General features: G+C 45.5%; 1 protein-coding gene across 10 annotated transcripts in view; it reads left to right on the top strand.

Annotated features, from left to right (window-relative positions):
• FRYL (FRY like transcription coactivator) overlaps positions 1-21,549 on the top strand; it is a 317,468-nt gene that overhangs the window by 99,397 nt on the left and 196,522 nt on the right. For 2 of the 10 annotated variants that reach the window (XM_044298974.1, XM_044298947.1), the window contains exon 1: positions 18,649-19,353. The exons of the other annotated variants lie outside the window; for them this stretch is intronic. In XM_044298974.1, coding sequence (XP_044154909.1) covers positions 19,281-19,353 — 73 coding nt within the window. In that variant the 5' untranslated portion in view covers positions 18,649-19,280. Of the gene's footprint in view, positions 1-18,648; positions 19,354-21,549 lie in introns of those variants that run through there. 10 annotated transcript variants of the gene reach the window in all.

Here is a 21,549-nt window from a genome sequence, read left to right as displayed (position 1 = left end):
GTGGAAAAAAAATGATATGCAAATCGGTGTCTCCCAGGGAAAGATACCTACAGTACAGACCAAAAGTTTGGACACATCTTCTCATTCAAAGAGTTTTCTTTATTTTCATGACTATGAAAATTGTAGATTCACACTGAAGGCATCAAAACTATGAATTAACAAATGTGGAATTATATACATAACAAACAAGTGTGAAACAACTGAAAATATGTCATATTCTAGGTTCTTCAAAGTAGCCACCTTTTGCTTTGATTACCGCTTTCCACACTCTTGGCATTCTCTTGATGAGCTTCAAGAGGTAGTCACCTGAAATGGTTTTCACTTCACAGGTGTTCCCTGCCAGGTTTAATAAGTGGGATTTCTTGCCTTATAGATGGGGTTGGGACCATCAGTGGCGTTGAGGAGAAGTCAGGTGGATACACAGCTGATAGTCCTACTGAATAGACTGTTAGAATTTGCATTATGGCAAGAAAAAAGCAGCTAAGTAAAGAAAAACTAGTGGAAATCATTACTTTAAGAAATGAAGGTCAGTCAGTCAGCCGAAAAATTGGGAAAACTTTGAAAGTAAGGGCTATTTGACCATGAAGGAGAGTGATGGGGTGCTGCGCCAGATGACCTGGCCTCCACAGTCACCGGACCTGAACCCAATCGAGATGGTTTGGGGTGAGCTGGACCGCAGAGTGAAGGCAAAAGGGCCAACAAGTGCTAAGCATCTCTGGGAACTACTTCAAGACTGTTGGAAGACCATTTCAGGGGACTACCTCTTGAAGCTCATCAAGAGAATGCCAAGCTTGTGCAAAGCAGTAATCAAAGCAAAAGGTGGCTACTTTGAAGAACCTAGAATATGACATATTATCAGTTGTTTCACACTTGTTTGTTATGTATATAATTCCACATGTGTTAATTCATAGTTTTGATGCCTTCATAGTCATGAAAATAAAGAAAACTCTTTGAATGAGAAGGTGTGTCCAAACTTTTGGTCTGTACTGTATGTCGCTATCGCTTCTCTCTGGAAGTGGCTTCCTATGAGTCAAAGTCCAACTTTGAAACAAGCCGTAGTGATTAGGGACAAGCACCCCGAAACAGCTGTCTACAGATGGATATTTGGCTTGGCTATTTCCTCTTTTCATGTTCCAAGGCTTCTTAAAACATCAGACTTTGACTCATAATCTTCCAGAAGGTGACGATAGCGAGGTGGTTCTTTTTTCCCTGGGAGATACCTCTTTGCACACGTCGAAAAGAAGATAATGTGTTTGTTAACCACTTCAGCCCCTCTAGGTGAAACCCCCTTCATGACCTGAGCACTTTTTACACTTCGGCACTACACTCCTTTCACCGTTTATCGCTCGGTCATGCAACTTACCACCCAAATGAATTTTACCTCCTTTTCTTCTCACTAATGGAGCTTTCATTTGGTGGTATTTTATTGCTGCTGACATTTTTTACTTTTTTTGTTATTAATCAAAATGTAACGATTTTTTTGCAAAAAAATGACATTTTTCACTTTCAGCTGTAAAATTTTGCAAAGAAACGACATCCGTATATAAATTTTTCGCCAAATTTATTGTTCTACACTGTCTTTGATTAAAAAAAAAAATGTTTGGGCAAAAAAATAAATGGTTTGGGTAAAAGTTATAGCATTTACAAACTATGGTACAAAAATGTGAATTTCCGCTTTTTGAAACAGCTCTGACTTTCTGAGCACCTGTCATGATTCCTGAGGTTCTACAATGCCCAAACAGTAGAAAACCCCCACAAATGACCCCATTTCGGAAAGTAGACACCCTAAGGTATTCGCTGATGGGCATAGTGAGTTCATAGAACTTTTTATTTTTTGTCACAAGTTAGCGGAAAATGATGATGATTTTATTTTTTTATTTTTTCCTTACAAAGTCTCATATTCCACTAACTTGCGACAAAAAATAAAAAATTCTAGGAACTTGCCATGCCCCTCACGGAATACCTTGGGGTGTCTTCTTTCCAAAATGGGGTCACTTGTGGCGTAGTTATACTGCCCTGGCAATTTAGGGGCCCAAATGTGTGAGAAGAACTTTGCAATCAAAATGTGTAAAAAATGACCGGTGAAATCCGAAAGGTGCACTTTGGAATATGTGCCCCTTTGCCCACCTTGGCAGCAAAAAAGTGTGACACATCTGGTATCGCCGTACTCAGGAGAAGTTGGGGAATGTGTTTTGGGGTGTCATTTTACATATACCCATGCTGGGTGAGAGAAATATCTTGGTCAAATGCCAACTTTGTATAAAAAAATGGGAAAAGTTGTCTTTTGCCAAGATATTTCTCTCACCCAGCATGGGTATATGTAAAATGACACCCCAAAACACATTGCCCAACTTCTCCTGAGTACGGCGATACCAGATGTGTCACACTTTTTTGCTGCCAAGGTGGGCAAAGGGGCACATATTCCAAAGTGCACCTTTCGGATTTTGCAGGGCATTTTTTACACATATTGATTGCAAAGTTCTTCTCACACATTTGGGCCCCTAAATTGCCAGGGCAGTATAACTACGCCACAAGTGACCCCATTTTGGAAAGAAGACACCCCAAGGTATTCCGTGAGGGGCATGGCGAGTCCCTAGAATTTTTTATTTTTTGTCGCAAGTTAGTGGAATATGAGACTTTGTAAGGAAAAAAGAAAAAAAAAGAAAAATCATTTTCCGCTAACTTGTGACAAAAAATAAAAAATTCTAGGAACTCGCCGTGCCCCTCACGGAATACCTTGGGGTGTCTTCTTTCCAAAATGGGGTCACTTGTGGCGTCGTTATACTGCCCTGGCAATTTAGGGGCCCAAATGTGTGAGAAGAACTTTGCAATCAAAATGTGTAAAAAATGCCCTGCAAAATCCGAAAGGTGCACTTTGGAATATGTGCCCCTTTGCCCACCTTGGCTGCAAAAAAGTGTGACACATGTGGTATCGCCGTACTCAGGAGAAGTTGGGCAATGTGTTTTGGGGGGTCATTTTACATATACCCATGCTGGGTGAGAGAAATATCTTGGCAAAAGACAACTTTTCCCATTTTTTTTTTATACAAAGTTGGCATTTGACCAAGATATTTTTCTCACCCAGCATGGGTATATGTAAAATGACACCCCAAAACACATTCCCCAACTTCTCCTGAGTACGGCGATACCACATGTGTGACACTTTTTTGCAGCCTAGATGCGCAAAGGGGCCCAAATTCCTTTTAGGAGGGCATTTTTAGACATTTGGATCCCAGACTTCTTCTCACACTTTCGGGCCCCTAAAAAGCCAGGGCAGTATAAATACCCCACATGTGACCCCACTTTGGAAAGAAGACACCCCAAGGTAATCAATGAGGGGCATGGCGAGTTCCTAGAATTATTTTTTTTTTTTGCATAAGTTAGCGGATATTGATTTTTTATTTTTTTTTTTTTCTCACAAAGTCTCACTTTCCGCTAACTTAGGACAAAAATTTCAATCTTTCATGGACTCAATATGCCCCTCACGGAATACCTTGGGGTGTCTTCTTTCCGAAATGGGGTCACATGTGGGGTATTTATACTGCCCTGGCTTTTTAGGGGCCCTAAAGCGTGAGAAATCGTCTGGAATATAAATGTCTAAAAATGTTTACGCATTTGGATTCCGTGAGGGGTATGGTGCGTCCATGTGAGATTTTATTTTTTGACACAAGTTAGTAGAATATGAGACTTTGTAAGAAAAAACAAAAACAAACAAAAAATTTCCGCTAACTTGTGCCAAAAAAAATGTCTGAATGGAGCCTTACCAGGGGGGGGGTGATCAATGACAGGGGGGTGATCACCCATATAGACTCCCTGATCACCCCCCCTGTCATTGATCACCCCCCCTGTAAGGCTCCATTCAGACATCCGCATGATTTTTTACGGATCCATGGATACATGGATCGGATCCACAAAACACATGCGGACGTCTGAATGGAGCCTTACAGGGGGGTTATCAATGACAGGGGGTGATCACCCCCCTGTCACTGATCACCCCCCCTGTAAGGCTCCATTCAGACATCCGCATGATTTTTTACGGATCCATGGATACATGGATCGGATCCACAAAACACATGCGGACGTCTGAATGGAGCCTTACAGGGGGGTTATCAATGACAGGGGGTGATCAGGGTAATCGGGGTGATCACCCCCCTGTCACTGATCACCCCCCCTGTAAGGCTCCATTCAGACATCCGCATGATTTTTTACGGATCCATGGATACATGGATCGGATCCACAAAACACATGCGGACGTCTGAATGGAGCCTTACAGGGGGGTTATCAATGACAGGGGGTGATCAGGGTGATCACCCCCCTGTCAATGATCACCCCCCCCCCCTGTAAGGCTCCATTCAGACATCCGCATGTGTTTTGCGGATCCGATCCATGTATCCATGGATCCGTAAAAATCATGCGGACGTCTGAATGGAGCCTTACAGGGGGGTGATCAATGACAGGGGGGTGATCAATGACAGGGGGTGATCAGGGAGTGTATATGGGTGATCACCCGCCTGTCATTGATCACCCCCTGTAAGGCTACATTCAGACGTCCGCATGTGTTTTGCGGATCCGATCCATGTATCCATGGATCCGTAAAAATCATGCGGACGTCTGAATGGAGCCTTACAGGGGGGTGATCAATGACAGGGGGGTGATCAATGACAGGGGGTGATCAGGGAGTGTATATGGGTGATCACCCGCCTGTCACTGATCACCCCCCTGTAAGGCTCCATTCAGACGTCCGCATGATTTTTACGGATCCATGGATACATGGATCGGATCCGCAAAAAGCATACGGACGTCTGAATGGAGCCTTACAGGGGGGTGATCAATGACAGGGGGTGATCAGGGAGTGTATATGGGTGATCACCCGCCTGTCATTGATCACCCCCCTGTAAGGCTCCATTCAGACGTCCGTATGCTTTTTGCGGATCCGATCCATGTATCCGTGGATCCGTAAAAATCATACGGACGTCTGAACGGAGCCTGACAGGGGGGTGATCAATGACAGGGGGGTGATCAATGACAGGGGGGTGATCAATGACAGGGGGGTGATCAATGACAGGGGGGTGATCAATGACAGGGGGGTGATCAATGACAGGGGGTGATCAATGACAGGGCGGTGATCAATGACAGGGCGGTGATCAATGACAGGGGGGTGATCAGGGAGTTTATATGGGGTGATCATGGGTGATCAGGGGTTTATAAGGGGTTAATAAGTGACGGGGGGGGGGGGGTGTAGTGTAGTGTGGTGTTTGGTGCGACTGAACTGACCTACCTGAGTCCTCTGGTGGTCGATCCTAACAAAAGGGACCACCAGAGGACCAGGTAGGAGGTATATTAGACGCTGTTATGAAAACAGCGTCTAATATACCTGTTAGGGGTTAAAAAATTCGGATCTCCAGCCTGCCAGCGAGCGATCGCCGCTGGCAGGCTGGAGATCCACTCGCTTACCTTCCGTTCCTGTGAGCGCGCGCGCCTGTGTGCGCGCGTTCACAGGAAATCCCGGCCCTCGCGAGATGACGCGTATATGCGTCGTTGAGCGCAGGGCTGCCACCTCCGGACCGCACATCTGCGTTAGGCGGTCCGGAGGTGGTTAAATAAACATGCTCGATTTAGTTGAGGATCTACTCGTTTGTCCACGGTATTCTCAGAAGTTTTTATGTACAGTGAGGCATTTTTCAACATCATCCGTGGCGACTTTGGTCAGAAGTCTGTTTATTACATACCCTATGAATAACCCTTGTGAATATGGCTTTCTTGCATGGAAATGTTTTATCAGTGCTATGGTACAGTGTGGCCTGAATTCCCTGGCTCCTGCTACTTGGCACTGGGAGCTGTGTTGAGCACATAGGAACGCATAGCTTGTGCCATTGCCTTAGTAGTGTCTGACTTGGCCAGAACAATTTGTTTTCCCAGAATACCCCAGAGTCTGTCTTGTTTGTGTGTTACCTTGGAACATCTGCAAGCACCCCAATAAACTATCATGACAGCCAAGCTCCTTCTTGGCTAGCAGTCATGTTCAGCAACTGTGCGGCCAGTCTGCCCTTGTTTGAGATGCATTTGATTGTCCTTTGTTTGAAGAGAACATCCAGTCTCGTATGAATCCAAAAACGTATGTTTGGCAGTGGCCGCATTCTGAATGTCTCATTCAAGTCACTAATTCTGTAAATATATGAAGTGATTTCTTATGTCTCCTGTGTATTTCTGCATTTAAATGTTTGCCCATGTTACAGAGCCTCAATATGCCTAAAAATCCTTTTATATACCAGAACTTATTGTCTATGTCTGTGGACAACATTGGGGTAATTTTGATCTTGAGCTTTTGGGTGAAATTTATCATGCCCTGCACTCCAGAATATTGGCTTCAAAACGTCGCAAAATAGGGCATTTGTGACTTTTTGACAAAAAATTTGCAACTTTTTGCATTTTTACACCACTCACTCCAGTTCTGGAAAGTGTATCGGAAAGTGGTTTTGGGTAGCTGGGTTAATTTAGTTTCACTCCAGATTTCACTGCGACTTTCCAAAAACTCTAGTAGGGGGCTGGCGTAAAAAACTGGGGTAGCCTTTCTAGACAAAAGTGTTAGATTTAAAGGTATGCCAAATTTAACAAACAATTAGCGACGTCTCTTCTGCAGACACAATCAAAACTGACTTGAAAAAGTACCCTCCTCAAATATATCATGATCAATTCTCCCCCAGTGCATTTAGAGTGCCTGTAGGAGAGGTATACGCGAGGAGGATTTAGCGTTCTGTACCTCAGACAGATAACTCCAATCGGAGGTCGCAATAACGCCTGTACAAGCGTCATAGATGGCTGACTTTACTCCCTGAAAAAAGTTAAAGGTGTACCAATACGCCTTAGACTTTTCTACCACATTCATCAGCGCAGTAAGCGCTGTGAACAGCGCGGTCAGCGCAGCGATGCTGCATGTGCCTGAAATAACCAATAACAAAGCTCCTTACAGCAACAAGCTTTGTTATTGGTTTGTATATGCGTGCGCCAGAGCTATACAGGTCCTGCTACAGGGGAAGTCGGCGGGATCTGGAAGGAGGAGGGGACGGCTCCAGGGGTGGCTGTTGTAAGGAGATCTGGGCACGCTGCCCATGGACCCTGAGAAACATGACAGGGTTGCAGGAGAGATAAGGAGCCGCTCTCATGTGACTGGTCCCCGGTCTGAGAGAAGAGCTGCCCCCAGGCATGTGTTTCCCCGGCCACCGGGTGGAGTGGGCTGGGGGAGTTGTTCTGTCCACCTTGCTATCGCCCCATAACTAGCACCACCCTCCAGCTGCAGGATAATGAGGAGCATAGTCTCTAGGTGTGCAGAATAGTTATTATGAGGATATGACCTACAGAAATACAAGACGTGGAGACACAAAATCTAATAGGACCCCCCCCACTAGTGACGCTGCCCCCCTCCTCCTGTCGCCCCACTAGTGACCCTGCTCCCCCCCCCTCCTGTCACCCCACTAGTGACCCTGCTCCCCCTCCTGTCACCCCACTAGTGACCCTGCTCCCCCTCCTCCTGTCACCCCACTAGTGACGCTGCCCCCCCTCCTCCTGTCACCCCACTAGTGACGCTGCTCCCCCCCCCCTCCTGTCACCCCACTAGTGACCCTGCTCCCCCCTCCTCCTGTCACCCCACTAGTGACCCTGCTCCCCCCTCCTCCTGTCACCCCACTAGTGACCCTGCTCCCCCCCTCCTCCTGTCACCCCACAGGGAAGAAGCTGAACAGACTCCACCGACTATGATGGGATCCTTTCAGTTTCCGTTCAGGATCCTGTCTTTTAACTGGACACAAAAGTGCTGCATATAAGGCTTTTTTGTCTGGTCTTTCGACAAAACGCAGCCTCCAACGCAGATGTGAGCGAGTGTAGGCCTACGTATTATGTATTTTAATTACCGCAACTTTCGTACTCCTCCTCGGGTAAAAATACTCATCAAAAATGGTTAGAGGAGTAAATTTACTCTTCTGCAAAAAAAAAAAAAAAAAAATGTAGTGCGACCTCTGCCTCCAATGCTTGCTACTGTATAGAAAATTGTGGCATATATTGCACATGAGAATCCATGTTAAACGGCATCTGTCAGCAGATTTGTACCTATGACACCGGCTGACCTGTTACATGTGCACTTGGCAGCTGAAGGCATCTGTGTTGGTCCCATGTTCATATGTGCCCTTATTGCTGAGAAATATAACATCTTAATAGATGCAATTGAGCCTGTAGGAGCAACAGGGGTGTTGCTGTAACACCTAGAGACTCTGCTTTCTCTGGAACTGCTGTGCCCTTGCACTTTGATTGACAGGACCAGGCAGTGTAAATGTGATCATGCCTGGGCCTGACTCCTAAAGTCAAAGTGCAGAGGGTGAAGCAGATAGATTTGAGCCTCTAGGTGTAATAACAACTCCCCCGTTGCTCCTAGCGGCTCATTTGCATAAATTAAAGCATCTTGTTTCTCAGCAATGCGGGCACATATGAACATGGGACCAACACAGATGTCATGAGCTGCCAAGTGCACATGTAACAGGTCAGCCAGTGTCATAGGTACAGATCTGCCGATGGATGCCGTTCAGAGAAAAAAAAGCAAACATACTTTTTACTGGATTTCTCCATATGGAATAGCATAGAAAAATTAAAAGCAAAAATAAAAATGTATATTAGCCCTACAAAGGCCACATGGACAGTCTTTTGGCATTTGTTGGATGAATGGGGCCGTATAGGTAAATTTTAAATATACGCCAGAAGTTCTCCTGGCACATATACCACACATACAGTACAGACAATATTGGGATCTTTTTAAAGACCTGGCTTTCATACACACATAAATAAGATGGTGAATGCTGTGACGCGTCATATTAAAGAGGTATTCCGATTCAGAAAATAAAGGTTATTCTTTGTGCTGAGCAGGCTCTGTTCACGGGTTTTGCCATGTACAGTACAGACCAAAAGTTTGGACACACCTTCTCATTCAAAGAGTTTTCTTTATTTTCATGACTATGAAAATTGTAGATTCACACTGAAGGCATCACAACTATGAATTAACACATGTGGAATTATATACATAACAAAAAAGTGTGAAACAACTGAAAATATGTCATATTCTAGGTTCTTCAAAGTAGCCACCTTTTGCTTTGATTACTGCTTTGCACACTCTTGGCATTCTCTTGATGAGCTTCAAGAGGTAGTCACCTGAAATGGTTTTCACTTCACAGGTGCGCCCTGTCAGGTTTAAGAAGTGAGATTTCTTGCCTTATAAATGGGGTTGGGACCATCAGTTGCCTTGTGGAGAAGTCAGGTGGATACACAGCCTACTGAATAGACTAGAATTTGTATTATGGCAAGAAAAAAGCAGCTATGTAAAGAAAAAGGAGTGGCCATCATTACTTTAAGAAATGAAGGTCAGGCAGTCCGAAAAATTGGGAAAACTTTGAAAGTGTCCCCAAGTGCAGTCACAAAAACCATCAAGCGCTACAAAGAAACTGGCTCACATGCGGACCGCCCCAGGAAAGGAAGACCAAGAGGCACCTCTGCTGCGGAGGATAAGTTCATCCGAGTCACCAGCCTCAGAAATGGCAGGTTAACAGCAGCTCAGATTAGAGACCAGGTCAATGCCACACAGAGTTCTAGCAGCAGACACATCTCTAGAACAACTGTTAAGAGGAGACTGTGTGAATCAGGCCTTCATGGTAGAATGTCTGCTAGGAAACCACTGATAAGAACAGGCAACAAGCAGAAGAGACTTGTTTGGGCTAAAGAACACAAGGAATGGACATTAGACCAGTGGAAATCTGTGCTTTGGTCTGAGTCAAAATTTTAGATCTTTTGTTCCAACCGCCGTGTCTTTGTGCGACGCAGAAAAGGTGAACGGATGGACTCTACATGCCTGGTTCCCACCGTGAAGCATAGAGGAGGAGGTGTGATGGTGTGGATGTGCTTTGCTTAGCTGTGTAAGGGCTATTTGACCATAAAGGAGAGTGATGGGGTGCTGCTCCAGATGACCTGGCCTTCAGTCACCGGACCTGAACCCAATCGAGATGGTTTGGGGTGAGCTGGACCGCAGAGTGAAGGCAAAAGGGCTAACAAGTGCTAAGCATCTCTGGGAACTCCTTCAAGACTGTTGGAAGACCATTTCAGGTGAAGCTCATTAAGAGAATGCCAAGAGTGTGCAAAGCAGTAATCAAAGCAAAAGGTGGCTACTTTGAAGAACCTAGAATATGACATATTTTCAGTTGTTTCACACTTTTTTGTTATGTATATAATTCCACATGTGTTAATTCATAGTTGTGATGCCTTCAGTGTGAATCTACAATTTTCATAGTCATGAAAATAAAGAAAACTCTTTGAATGAGAAGGTGTGTCCAAACTTTTGGTCTGTACTGTACATGGCAAAACCCGTGAACAGAGCCTGCTCAGTACATAACGAATAACCTTTATTTTCTGAATCGGAATACCTCTTTAATATGACTCGTCACAGCATTCACCATCTTATTTATGTGTGTATGAAAGCCAGGTCTTTTAAAAGATCCCAATATTGTCTGAGCACCCACGCTTTTAAATATATCCCCTCCAATCTTTAAATAGTGTTTTCTGGCTGCTGTTATTCTTTCATACACATGACAATGTTAGGAATTTTGTTCTTGGCAGACTGGACCAGGCATGAAGTCTTGTTTCTTACCACGTGGTTTTCTCTCCGGCTACCCTGTGTTACAGACCTGGTTGGCAGATTATGTGAAGTCTCAGCTGTGAGGGAGCAGGCTGTGGGATTGCGGTGGTGCTTACTGCACTTCACTGTCTATATTACACCAGCGTCAGATGTCAGATTTGCCTGATGGCCAACTAGTTTTGTCTCTAGGGCTTTTACAGGAAATGGCCTATATTCATATTAAGGTGCTCAAGGACTTAGATTTTGATGGCCTATTCTCAAGATAGGGCATCAATATGAGATCGGTGGGAGTCTGACACCCAGCAGGTGCCGGAAACTATACAGTGGATAGAGCTGGAAACCCAAGGCTCCATTCACTGTGTGGTGGGTGTGCCAGGGTACGGGCGCCCATTCAAGTGAACTGGAAAGTACAGTGGATGGGACCCGGAGCTTCTGGATAAGATAAGATGCCTTTATTGTCACTGTACAATACAATGTAATACAATGTACAATACAATGAAATGTTCTGACCCCATTTTAATTTCCGGGATCTGCCTAAAACAGCTGATGAGTAGTGGTGTTGGACACACATCAGTCAGATATTTGTGACCAATCTTGAGGGCAGGTCATCAATATCTGAGTCTCGAAAAACTTAATCAGTCGGGGACTTAAAGGAAGTCTTTCACCGGGAAATAAACCGTTAAATCAGACACACTGCATTGTAGGGCTAGCTCAGCTGAATGTTAACTTTTAATCCATATCAAATGAGCAGTAAAGTGCACTGAAGGCGGGCCTAAACCACTCTGTGCACCCTTGCTCCTCCTGCTTCATCTGCCAGCCCATCCCTCTTTCTTTTGGCATGGCCAGGTTCTTATATCTGGCCCTGTAAGTCAAGGAGGAGGGAGAGGGGAGCTTATCCAATATGATATTCATGTATGCCTAATCTAAAAATCTCATGGTCAGAAAATATTAAACCCAGACATTAATATCATAACGTCTAGGTCGCTAACAGACCTTTATCAAGTCACATCTGGAGCGTAGTGTAGGTGAGCTATGGTGGCGGACCAGGATACACGCCTTTATGCCATCTAACCAGTGCCCAAAAAAACAAGCTAATGCTCGACACACCTAAATGCTTCAGGGTGGCACAAGAAAATAAATGGAGCCTACCAAGGGGAACCACATGCCACATCAACATCACCAAAGATAGTACATAGATGCCTTGTTTTCTTTGGGAGGCCTGGACCGAAGCTTGTGACAGGGAGGGGGCGCTCAGGGCGTGGGTCCAGGTTCAGAGGCTAGTGTGTTTTTCTTTGGGACTGATGACAGATGCTCTTTTAGAGAGGGCAGCAGTAAAAAGGTCAACCAGACCAACTATCTGCTGAACTTGACCTTGATGGATATCTTCAGTCATCAACCACAACAATAAAGACTTGTCTTTCAAGTGGTTTTAATATGTGTCATCTACAGATGAGAATGGATTTGTACTTGCTGTTGTGTTCTGTTTTCCATCCTTCACCTCAGTGGGCAGGTCTGGAGTAACAGAGCTCCATCTATGGTGTCAAAGATGTAAAGGGTATTCTGACCCATAAGTTACCTGTGAGTAAACTACTTTTCTCAAAGAACACTCTACTTGCTGCGCAGTTACATATAAGGTTTCTTTGGGATGGGGAAGGGGGGGGGGGGGTGTCACTGTTCTGTGAGACCACGTGGCACGGCTAGCCACCAGTGCTATGAAATTGTGTGGCCATTGCTCATTGAGGATAGATGAAGCTTGGCCACATGTGTTCAGCTGCACTTTGTTTGCACCCTTATGATCACAAGTTCCCCTAATGTCCAATTTTAAGAACCTCCTTAGACCCCACGATTATCGGCAAATTATCAGGAACGCTCCTTCTTTAGAATTAGCTTGTATAAGCCAGCAGCCAATGAACAAGCAACCGCATATTCATCCGCTGATGGGCGTCTTTCATCATTCCTGTGTAATCAAGGATGTGCTGCCGATCATCTAGAGAAGAGAATGAGGGAGGAACGACTGTGGTAGCGAGCGTTCCTCCCGCATTCTGGATGAATCGGCCTGTGTAATCAGGTCGGTGCAAAAGAGTGCCAATGGATGTGTTCTCCTCCATCGGCGCTCCAACTGACGCTACAATGGGCACTATAATAGCACCTTTAAACATCAGTACCTGAAGATGATCTCAGCATCTCCTCCATAACTACCATCTTTAGTGACCCTATCAATTTATTTTACGCACCTTTTTTGAGTGGCGTAAAATATCCTGGACATCCACTGCTTTAATTTACCTAGTATCAAATCATAATCTGTAGTGGAAGGGCATTTACACAGTGTCATGTGGCACCGCTAGCTTTTCTGGGAAATACAATTGCCGGTTCTCTTCAGACTGAAGTTTGAGGTAGGAACTGGTGTGCTAAGAATGCTTCCTAGGATAACTGGAGCATTACGTGCCTGTGCTGTGGAAGTGCATTAAATACCGTTCTTTACTCTGTACATTGTGCGATGAAACATATGAGAAGCTTGTATGAGATTGCACAGAATAGATGTAGCATTCAAGGCCACCGGAGGAGTAGTTGAATATTCTTCTCATGTAGTGCACTTTCTGGTCACGTCCTTCTATCCTGTATACATAGCTGAGTGTTTCTGACAGCAATTCTGAGGTTTTAAAAAGATTTTCGATGTCCATTAGGGTCTTCTTGATTCCCCATGGATGATGAGAACATCACTTCTCTGCTTCTGTTGGAGCCTCCCTTTGTTCTCGAGCTATAGTAGAACCCAAGGGATTTTCAGATCAGATTTTACAACAGGGTTGATGTTGATCTGTCTTTTTATGCAATGTGTGTAAAACTGAGTTTCCACAATTAAAGACTCACACAGCCCAAAAATATAACTGCTTTCTGTGTAAATTACATTAGCAGCTTGTGATACCCAGTCAAAATCTAAATGTTTTTCACGAGGTGAGTAGACATGGGCCTCAGCATCTCATAAGGTTTCAGGTTTTACTAGCACTATCATTATTTTTCACATTTGCCCTTTTGGAGTTGATTTGATGTCTGTCAATTTTTTTTTTTTTTTAAACCACCCCACCCATTTCGTAAATGAATTATCATTCCAGCAGTTCTTTACGTCACATTGTCCCTGCCTTTTGAAGAGCATTAAAAAAACGCTTAAAGGGTTTATCCCATGATTAATGTTACAAAAATCATGTAGTACATGACGACCTCCCTTTAACAAAGCTCTGGTCCCCTGCATGGATCCAGAGATCTACCCTTTTATTGCTCCCATTGCCCTGGTAGACTTATTTCAGATTCGTAGCACAGGGGACATGTCCGTTCTCAGCAGGCGTGCCCTGTCTGCTGCAGCTGAAGGATGGAACTGAACATGTGCGTCCACCTCAGTGAGGAGGACAGAGTAATAATAAAAATATAAAACAGTAGTAGTATAGTAGGAGGAGAAGCAGCAGCAGTCGTGGGAGGAACAGCAGGAGTAGTAGTAGTAGTAGGAGCAGCAGGAGGAGGAGTAGGAGGAGCAGCAGCAGCAGGAAGAGTAGGAGGAGCAGCAGGAGGAGGAGTAGTAGGAGCAGGAGGAGTAGTAGGAGGAGCAACAGCCGGAGGAGTAGTAGGAGGAGCAGCAGGAGGAGGAGGAAGAGTAGTAGTAGGAGCAGCAGGAGGCGTAATAGGAGGAGGAGCAGAAGTAGTCGTTGTTGGTCTGGTGTTTCCCCATTTTTATTATTTATGGGATATTTCCATATAGGTTTATATAGATATATATATATATATATATATATATATATATATATATATATATATATATTTATTTCTGGGTGCATGTCTCAGCTGTTTTTCCTATTTTATGCCCTAAAATATAGCATCAGAGGGGGGGTCTTGTAGTTAAGTAACTTCCAGTTGCTACAGAAAATATGTGGCTGTAGCTTCTCTGAATGGCTGCACTTTACAGTAATTAAGTGTATTGTTTCTTTCTGCCCTTGAACATGGTGTCTGGTCTGAGCTGCAGGAGAACAAGGATCCTTGTGGTACAGGACAGTTGGCTGGCAGCAGCTGCTAATGAAGCGGCAGCCTCGTGGCGTTCAGCTTGAGCTCCTGAAATCACTGTGATATAGGTCTGAGCAGTCAGCCAGTTGCTGCTGTAATGATTAGAAAAGTGTGATTTATGCTGCGCACCCGTTAAACGTGCCCGGGAAGTATAGGATTGTCCTGTAATACAATGTACCGTCCACAGCTTTCTTCCAGTTTTAAGGATCCTATCCCCTATATATTGAGACGCCGCCATATATTATAGATTTCACACACTCTTCTGCTGACAATTTGGACACAATGATCACTCGGTCTCGTGATCTATGGCCTGAGCTTCCATCGATGCAGTGCAGAACTGTTTGGCATGAATCGCCTTTCAAAACAGCACCTGACTACAACATCCCAGATCAACTTTTTGACAGGTTTCTGCCACACTTGTTCTTGTTGAGTATAGCCAGGGATGAAGGTCTAAACCGGCCTTTTTGGCCATCTAAAATCTTGAGAGTATGACCACCTATAGTGTAATGGTACATTGATGGGCTGGTCTGTATGGTTATTCGGGGCCTTGCTTGCTGGCGAATTAAAGGGATTGTCCGGTTTACCTATATTGATGACCTATGCGGAACCCCCGCTGATGATCAGGTGTTTGAAGGGACCGTGGTGCTCGTGCGAGTCTGCGTTCTCTTCACCGTTTACCTGCACGCCATTGCCGCTTCCTCTACCATTCACTTGAATGGAACAAACAAATAAGATAAAACTTTTAAACTCCAGTACGTTGCCTCAAATATTTGCCGTTGCAGATCCCAAAGGTGAAGTGGGCACAACGTAACTCTGTTATATTTAAAATCGCGCCAATAGTGAAGCACTATTTTCTATACCGATATAAAATGATTTTATTGTACTCAGAAGCACACATAAAAACAGGCAAACAAGAAAAACACCAGTCTAGTGATTTTTTTTTTTTTTTTTTGGGGGGGGGGGCGCTTGATATGCCCCCGGGCGAGATGTGGCTTACCGTACTGTATAAGAGAACTGCAGCACCATTCCGTGTGCACAGTGCTATCTGTTCATGGAGACAAGCCCATGTTCTAGAAGTGGATATTTTCTCCTAATACGATGGGGCTGCAGAGAGGGACTGTTATCACACAGCTCCATTTGCTGACTTTGGCAGGAATGTCATTTTCCCTAGTCAGGGGTGGTGACATAACCGGTCAATTGCTTCCTGTCACATGGGCACAGGGCCGCTGTCTATTGTCTGGTTCCAGGCATTGTCACTATTTACTGTGCAGCATGCCAGATTGGACTGCACCTAGCTGTACCTGGAGGCCTATGCCGCGGACTGCAATGTATCCCGGAGAATGTCCGTCCCGATCCTTTCAGGTCCAGAGGGGGCTCGCGGTTGTGTTCAGGGGCGTGACGGGTCACTGGGGCGTCTTCTGCAGCGGTTACTTCTGTTTCTGCCATTGGGATAGTTCCGAGGCTCTGTTCACACCAGAGCCATGACTGCTGTGGTGCATCCTTGTTTGAACAGGTCCCGATGGATCCCAATGACTTGTAATGGGGTCCGTCAGGGATTCTGGGATTTTTGAAGACATTACATGGTGCCATATTCGCCAATTTAACCTTATATTAAAATAACTACACAAGACTACCATTGTGGATAAAAATGGCCGCAGTCTTTATTAACTGGGGGGAAGGGGGGGGGGTAACCATAAATAATAACATTCCATAAATTATTAAGCCATTGAAATTTCCACCAATATTAACTCAAGTCCATTAGTGCACTACTCATCAAGAGTCCACCCAGTAAGGCTGAGCGACTAACCCCCCCCCCCCCCCCCCCCTTAAACTCCCCCCTTTTCAAAGACCGCAACTAAAACATTGGGAGGGCAGACGGGGCACGATCTTCCCTCTTCACTTTACAGCCGCTGACAGAGCTCCCAATGGTGAGTGTCTTCCATAAATACACCTTCTCTTCCCGCCGAAACTTGCACTTGACCAATCCATTACTTCAGCTAAAAATAGCCCTTTGCCCAGCAACTGGTCAGCAACCATTTCTTGCCAATCACCTTTAGCTGCCGGCTGACCTTTGATTCACCTGAGGAGAAATAAATGGCGGGAAAAAAGGGGGCATACGGGTAGAGAGACAAATCCCCCAAGACAACCTAAGATGGGTCTCAATGACACCATGAGGGGCAAATGCCAATTACTGGCACAGCCCCTATCAGTATCACTGCTGACTGTCCTATTCTTGTCTTGAGACATAGTGGAGCCTCTGATAGAAAGTAGAAACTGTAGTGTGAACACAGCCATATATCAGTCACATTACATGCCGTTTCCCCCCCCTGAATTTGTGGTCTACTACACATTACTGCATTTTGCTATATATACTTTGAATCTACTTTATAGAAGTTATGATGCCATAGACAGACGTGTACTATTACCCCACTGCCAATAAAAACGGTTAGATGGCCGGACATAGAACAGGATCTCTGGGAACACAGCAGTCTGGTATGTGTCTGCATGTTCCTGGAGCTCTTCCATTTATTGTACCCCTTACATACGGTCAGCGTTTTACTCAGTGGTGCCCTTTTCTTGAAGTGACCGTCCAGACAGGAGGTATAAGTAGAATGTTACTCCGGTTTCTACCCACGATGAGACTGCAATTTACCTATTTTGTTCAGCTCGGCTCAATTAGGACAGAGCTGTGACTACACTTTATTAACCGTGCCTACAGGGAGTCCAAGGTAGTCTAAGACACGCCTCCTGTCTCCTCATTGGTCCTTGCTGCCGCACTGCATAACTAAATCACCAATGTTCGGAATGGGGAGAAAGCTGCAGCCAGGCACCTCTGGTGGCAACTTAAAGGGGTTGTCCAATACGTACACCTCCACCCTAGCAGAGCTGTGAGGGAAAGTGAACTTACCTGCTCCCTGCTACTCGGTCCTAGCTTTGTAGGTCATATAGCACTGGGACTGGGCCATGTGCACTGCTGCAGCCAGTCACTGACCTCAGCAGCGATGAGTCCCCAAGTGGCACGTCACTGGCTGAGCCATGTACTGCTTTGGGACATGTCACCACTGAGGCCAGTCATTGGCTGCAGTGGTTGACGTGACTCCGTCCATGCAGGGACTGGAAGTGCTATGTAGATCTGTCCAGTGGGGTGAAGGTATCATTTAAGAAAACCCTTTGAGGATCGGGCATGTTGAAATCCGTTGGCCTGATCCTGCCTTGTCCACTATTTGAGATTTGGGAGACACATTGGAGGGTAAGGCACACTGGCTAATGTGTGTGGCCGGCTTGTGGGGGATAAAGAGTTAAATGCAATCTATTGTCCCCCATTCTTAGTCCAGAGCAACGTCTGCTCCAGGGATCATCAGGGGACAGTCACCTACATGTAAGATGGTAGGTACCAGCCTCACATTCTGCTGTGCAGATCTTGGGGCACTAAATGTACCTGCATGTTGGTAAGTACATTTGTGTACACCCTCGGTACATGTGGTGTACACACATGTCCTGTCTGTGTGGTGTGACAGACTTGTGGCAACTACAAGTCCCCGCATACCCTCTTGGGCCTGCTGCTGTTGGTTTAGTACATTTGTGTACACAAATGTCCTGTCTGAAGTGGCTGTGCAGATCTCTTGTTGGCCTACAGTTACCGCATACCCTCTTTGTGCTCGGCAGGCTGTTGGTTAGTACAGTTGGTGTACACACATGGTCCGTGGTCGGTAAGGTGGCTGTGCAGATCTTTAGGCAACGAAACAAAGTACCCTGCATACCCTCTTGTGCTCTGCAGGCTGTTGGTTAAGTACAGTTGTGTACACACATGTCCTGTCGGTAAGTTGGCTGTGCCAGATTCTGTGAGCACTACAAGTACCCTGCAATACCCCTCTCTGGGCCTCTGCAGTGCTGTTGGTAAGTACAGTTGTGTACACACATGGTCCCTGCCGGTAAGTGGCTGTGCAGATCTTGTGGCACTACAAGTACCCGCATACCCTCTCTGTGCTCTGCAGGCTGTTGGTAAGTACATTTGTGTACACACATGTCCTGCCGGTAAGTGGCTGTGCAGATCTTGTGGCACTACAAGTACCCGCATACCCTCTCTGTGCTCTGCAGGCTGTTGGTTAGTACATTTGTGTACACACATGTCCTGTCGGTAAGTGGCTGCCGTCAGAGCTCTCCCCCAGCACGGCGTCCATGACATCACCTCGCAGTCCATTAGCCGGCAGCAGTGAGTGACACGGGCCTGTGCTGGAGAACGGCCGCCTGCCACACATGACACCCGCTCACACTTTCCTTCTGCGTCACCCATGCGGCTTTCCGGGGACAACGCAGCGTCTGTTTACTGCCGAGTTGTGGAGAAGAGGTGACCATGTCCTTGAGATCCTCCCGGCTGACAACTTGAGGCTTTCTGCTCGGTCCTGCAGCCTCCCCCCATCCTGCACTGAGCAGCAGTTACCGTGTCCGTGCGTCACTGAGGCGCTGCATGGTGATGAAGCGGCGGCGCTGGAGGCCGGCACTCTGACTGACGGCAGGAGAGCGCGCACTACTACTACTACCCCCAGCAGCCGGTACCGGAGGCAGGATGTTGAGCCTACAGGACTCGGTGTTCTTCGAGATCAGCATCAAGTCTCTGCTGAAGTCCTGGAGCAGCAGCTGTGAGTACACGGGCGCGTTATCTCTGCGGTTTTATGTGCTTAAGGCAGGCGCCGGTTCTTCATGTATGTCGCCGGGTGTAATCCCTGCTCCAGCAATCATCTGACCGGAGCGTGCCAGGCACCGCATGTTCTCTGCAGGGTGCGGAGTGCTGGAGGGCCGGGCCTCCCTGCAGAAGGACACGGACCTACCTACCTACCTACCTACCTGTCCGTCTGTCTATAGTGTTTATCTATTATCCACCTACCTACCTGTCTGTCTATAGTGTTTATCTATTATCCACCTACCTGTCTGTCTGTCTAACTCCATAGTGTTTATCTATCTGTCCATTTATCTATCAGGCTATCTATCGATATATCTGTCTTTCTATAGTGTTTATCTATCTATCTATCTATCTATCTGTCCATTTATATATCAGTTATCTATCGATATATCTGTCTTACTATAGTGTTTATCGATATATCGATCTATCTTTCTTTCTTCAATCACCAACACAACGTTTCCTTCCTCTTACTGGGACTTTTTTCTCAAGCCGTGATTGTAAGAGGATGAAAACGTTGGGTTCCTGATTGAAGAAAGATAGATAAGAGATAGATAGAGATAGATAGACAGATAGAGGATAGATAGATATATCGATAGATAGCTGATAGATAGATAGATAATAGATAAACACTATAGAAAGACAGATAGATCTAAATAGATAGATGATAGATACTACTTATTGGATGAACAACCACTTCCACAGCCGCTGGCACACCGCTACTGGATCTATGACTTGGTGCCGCTCATATTACATTTTTATCTATCTATCAATATCTATCTATCCTCTAATATCATTCCTCAGTATTCACAATCTGTATAGCTCCAACATATTTGGTAGCGCTGTCCATGGAGAGTTCGCAATCGCACATCCACTCTGATGGGAAACCAGATATGACATGGTTAAATACATGTATACACTGCAGATGTTCAGGGATCACCCTATGCCCCATACTGTGTGGCAGCAGTGCCAACCACTGGGCATCCCCACTCATTTCCATCCATTTTTGATTAATTGGACATCTACTTTGGAGAACTCCAGGCCCCGGGTTATAAGAAGCTGCGAGTTTTTCACACTCATTCTATATAGTTTCTATTGGTTTGTATTGTTGGGTCCTGTGACAACACTGCCTGTGCACCGACTGTGTGGTATTGGGATTTTAGTCCTGGAGATCATGGGGGAGAGGTGTATATAGGGTTGTCTGTATAGCGGTGTGTGTATATAGGGTTGTCTGTATAGCGGTGTGTGTATATAGGGTTGTCTGTATAGCGGTGTGTGTATATAGGGTTGTCTTTACAGCGGTGTGTGTATATAGCGTTGTCTTTACAGCGGTGTGTGTATATTGGGTTGTCTGTAGAGCGGTGTGTGTGTATATAGCGTTGTCTTTTCAGCGGTGTGTGTATATTGGGTTGTCTGTAGAGCGGTGTGTGTATATAGGGTTGTCTGTATAGCGGTGTGTGTATAGGGTTGTCTGTATAGCGGTGTGTATATATAGGGTTGTCTTTACAGCAGTGTATGTATATAGGGTTGTCTGTAGAGCGGTGTTTGTATATAGGGTTGTCTGTATAGCTGTGTGTGTATATAGGGTTGTCTTTACAGCAGTGTTTGTATATAGGGTTGTCTGTAGAGCGGTGTTTGTATATAGGGTTGTCTGTAGAGCGGTGTGTGTGTGTGTGTATTGGGTTGTCATTATAGCAGTGTGTGTATATAGGGTTGTCTGTAGAGCGGTGTGTGTGTATATAGCGTTGTCTGTAGAGCGGTGTGTGTGTATATAGGGTTGTCTGTAGAGCGGTGTGTGTGTATATTGGGTTGTTCTGTAGAGCGGTGTGTGTGTATTATAGGTTGTCTGATAGAGCGGTGCTGTGTGTATATTAGGGTTTGTCTGTAGCAGCGGTGTGTGTGTATATAGGTTGTATTGTAGAGCGGTGTGTGTGTATATAGGGTTGTCTGTAGAGGCGTTGTGTGTTGTATATAGGGATTGGTCTGTAGACGCGGTGTGTGTGTATTAGGGCTTGTCGTATGAGCGGTGTGCCTGTGCTATATAGCGGCGTCTGTAGAGCGGTGTGTGTTTATGGGGTTATAGGGTTTTCTGTAGAGCGGGGTGTGTATATAGGGTTGTCTGTAGAGCGGTGTGTGTGTATAGGGCTGTCTTAGAGCG

This window comes from Bufo gargarizans, chromosome 1, assembly GCF_014858855.1.
Source record: "Bufo gargarizans isolate SCDJY-AF-19 chromosome 1, ASM1485885v1, whole genome shotgun sequence".
Taxonomy (NCBI): domain Eukaryota; kingdom Metazoa; phylum Chordata; class Amphibia; order Anura; family Bufonidae; genus Bufo; species Bufo gargarizans.
The sequence above is the reverse complement of the archived record's forward strand: the minus strand, read 5'-3'. Positions and strand labels throughout refer to the sequence as shown.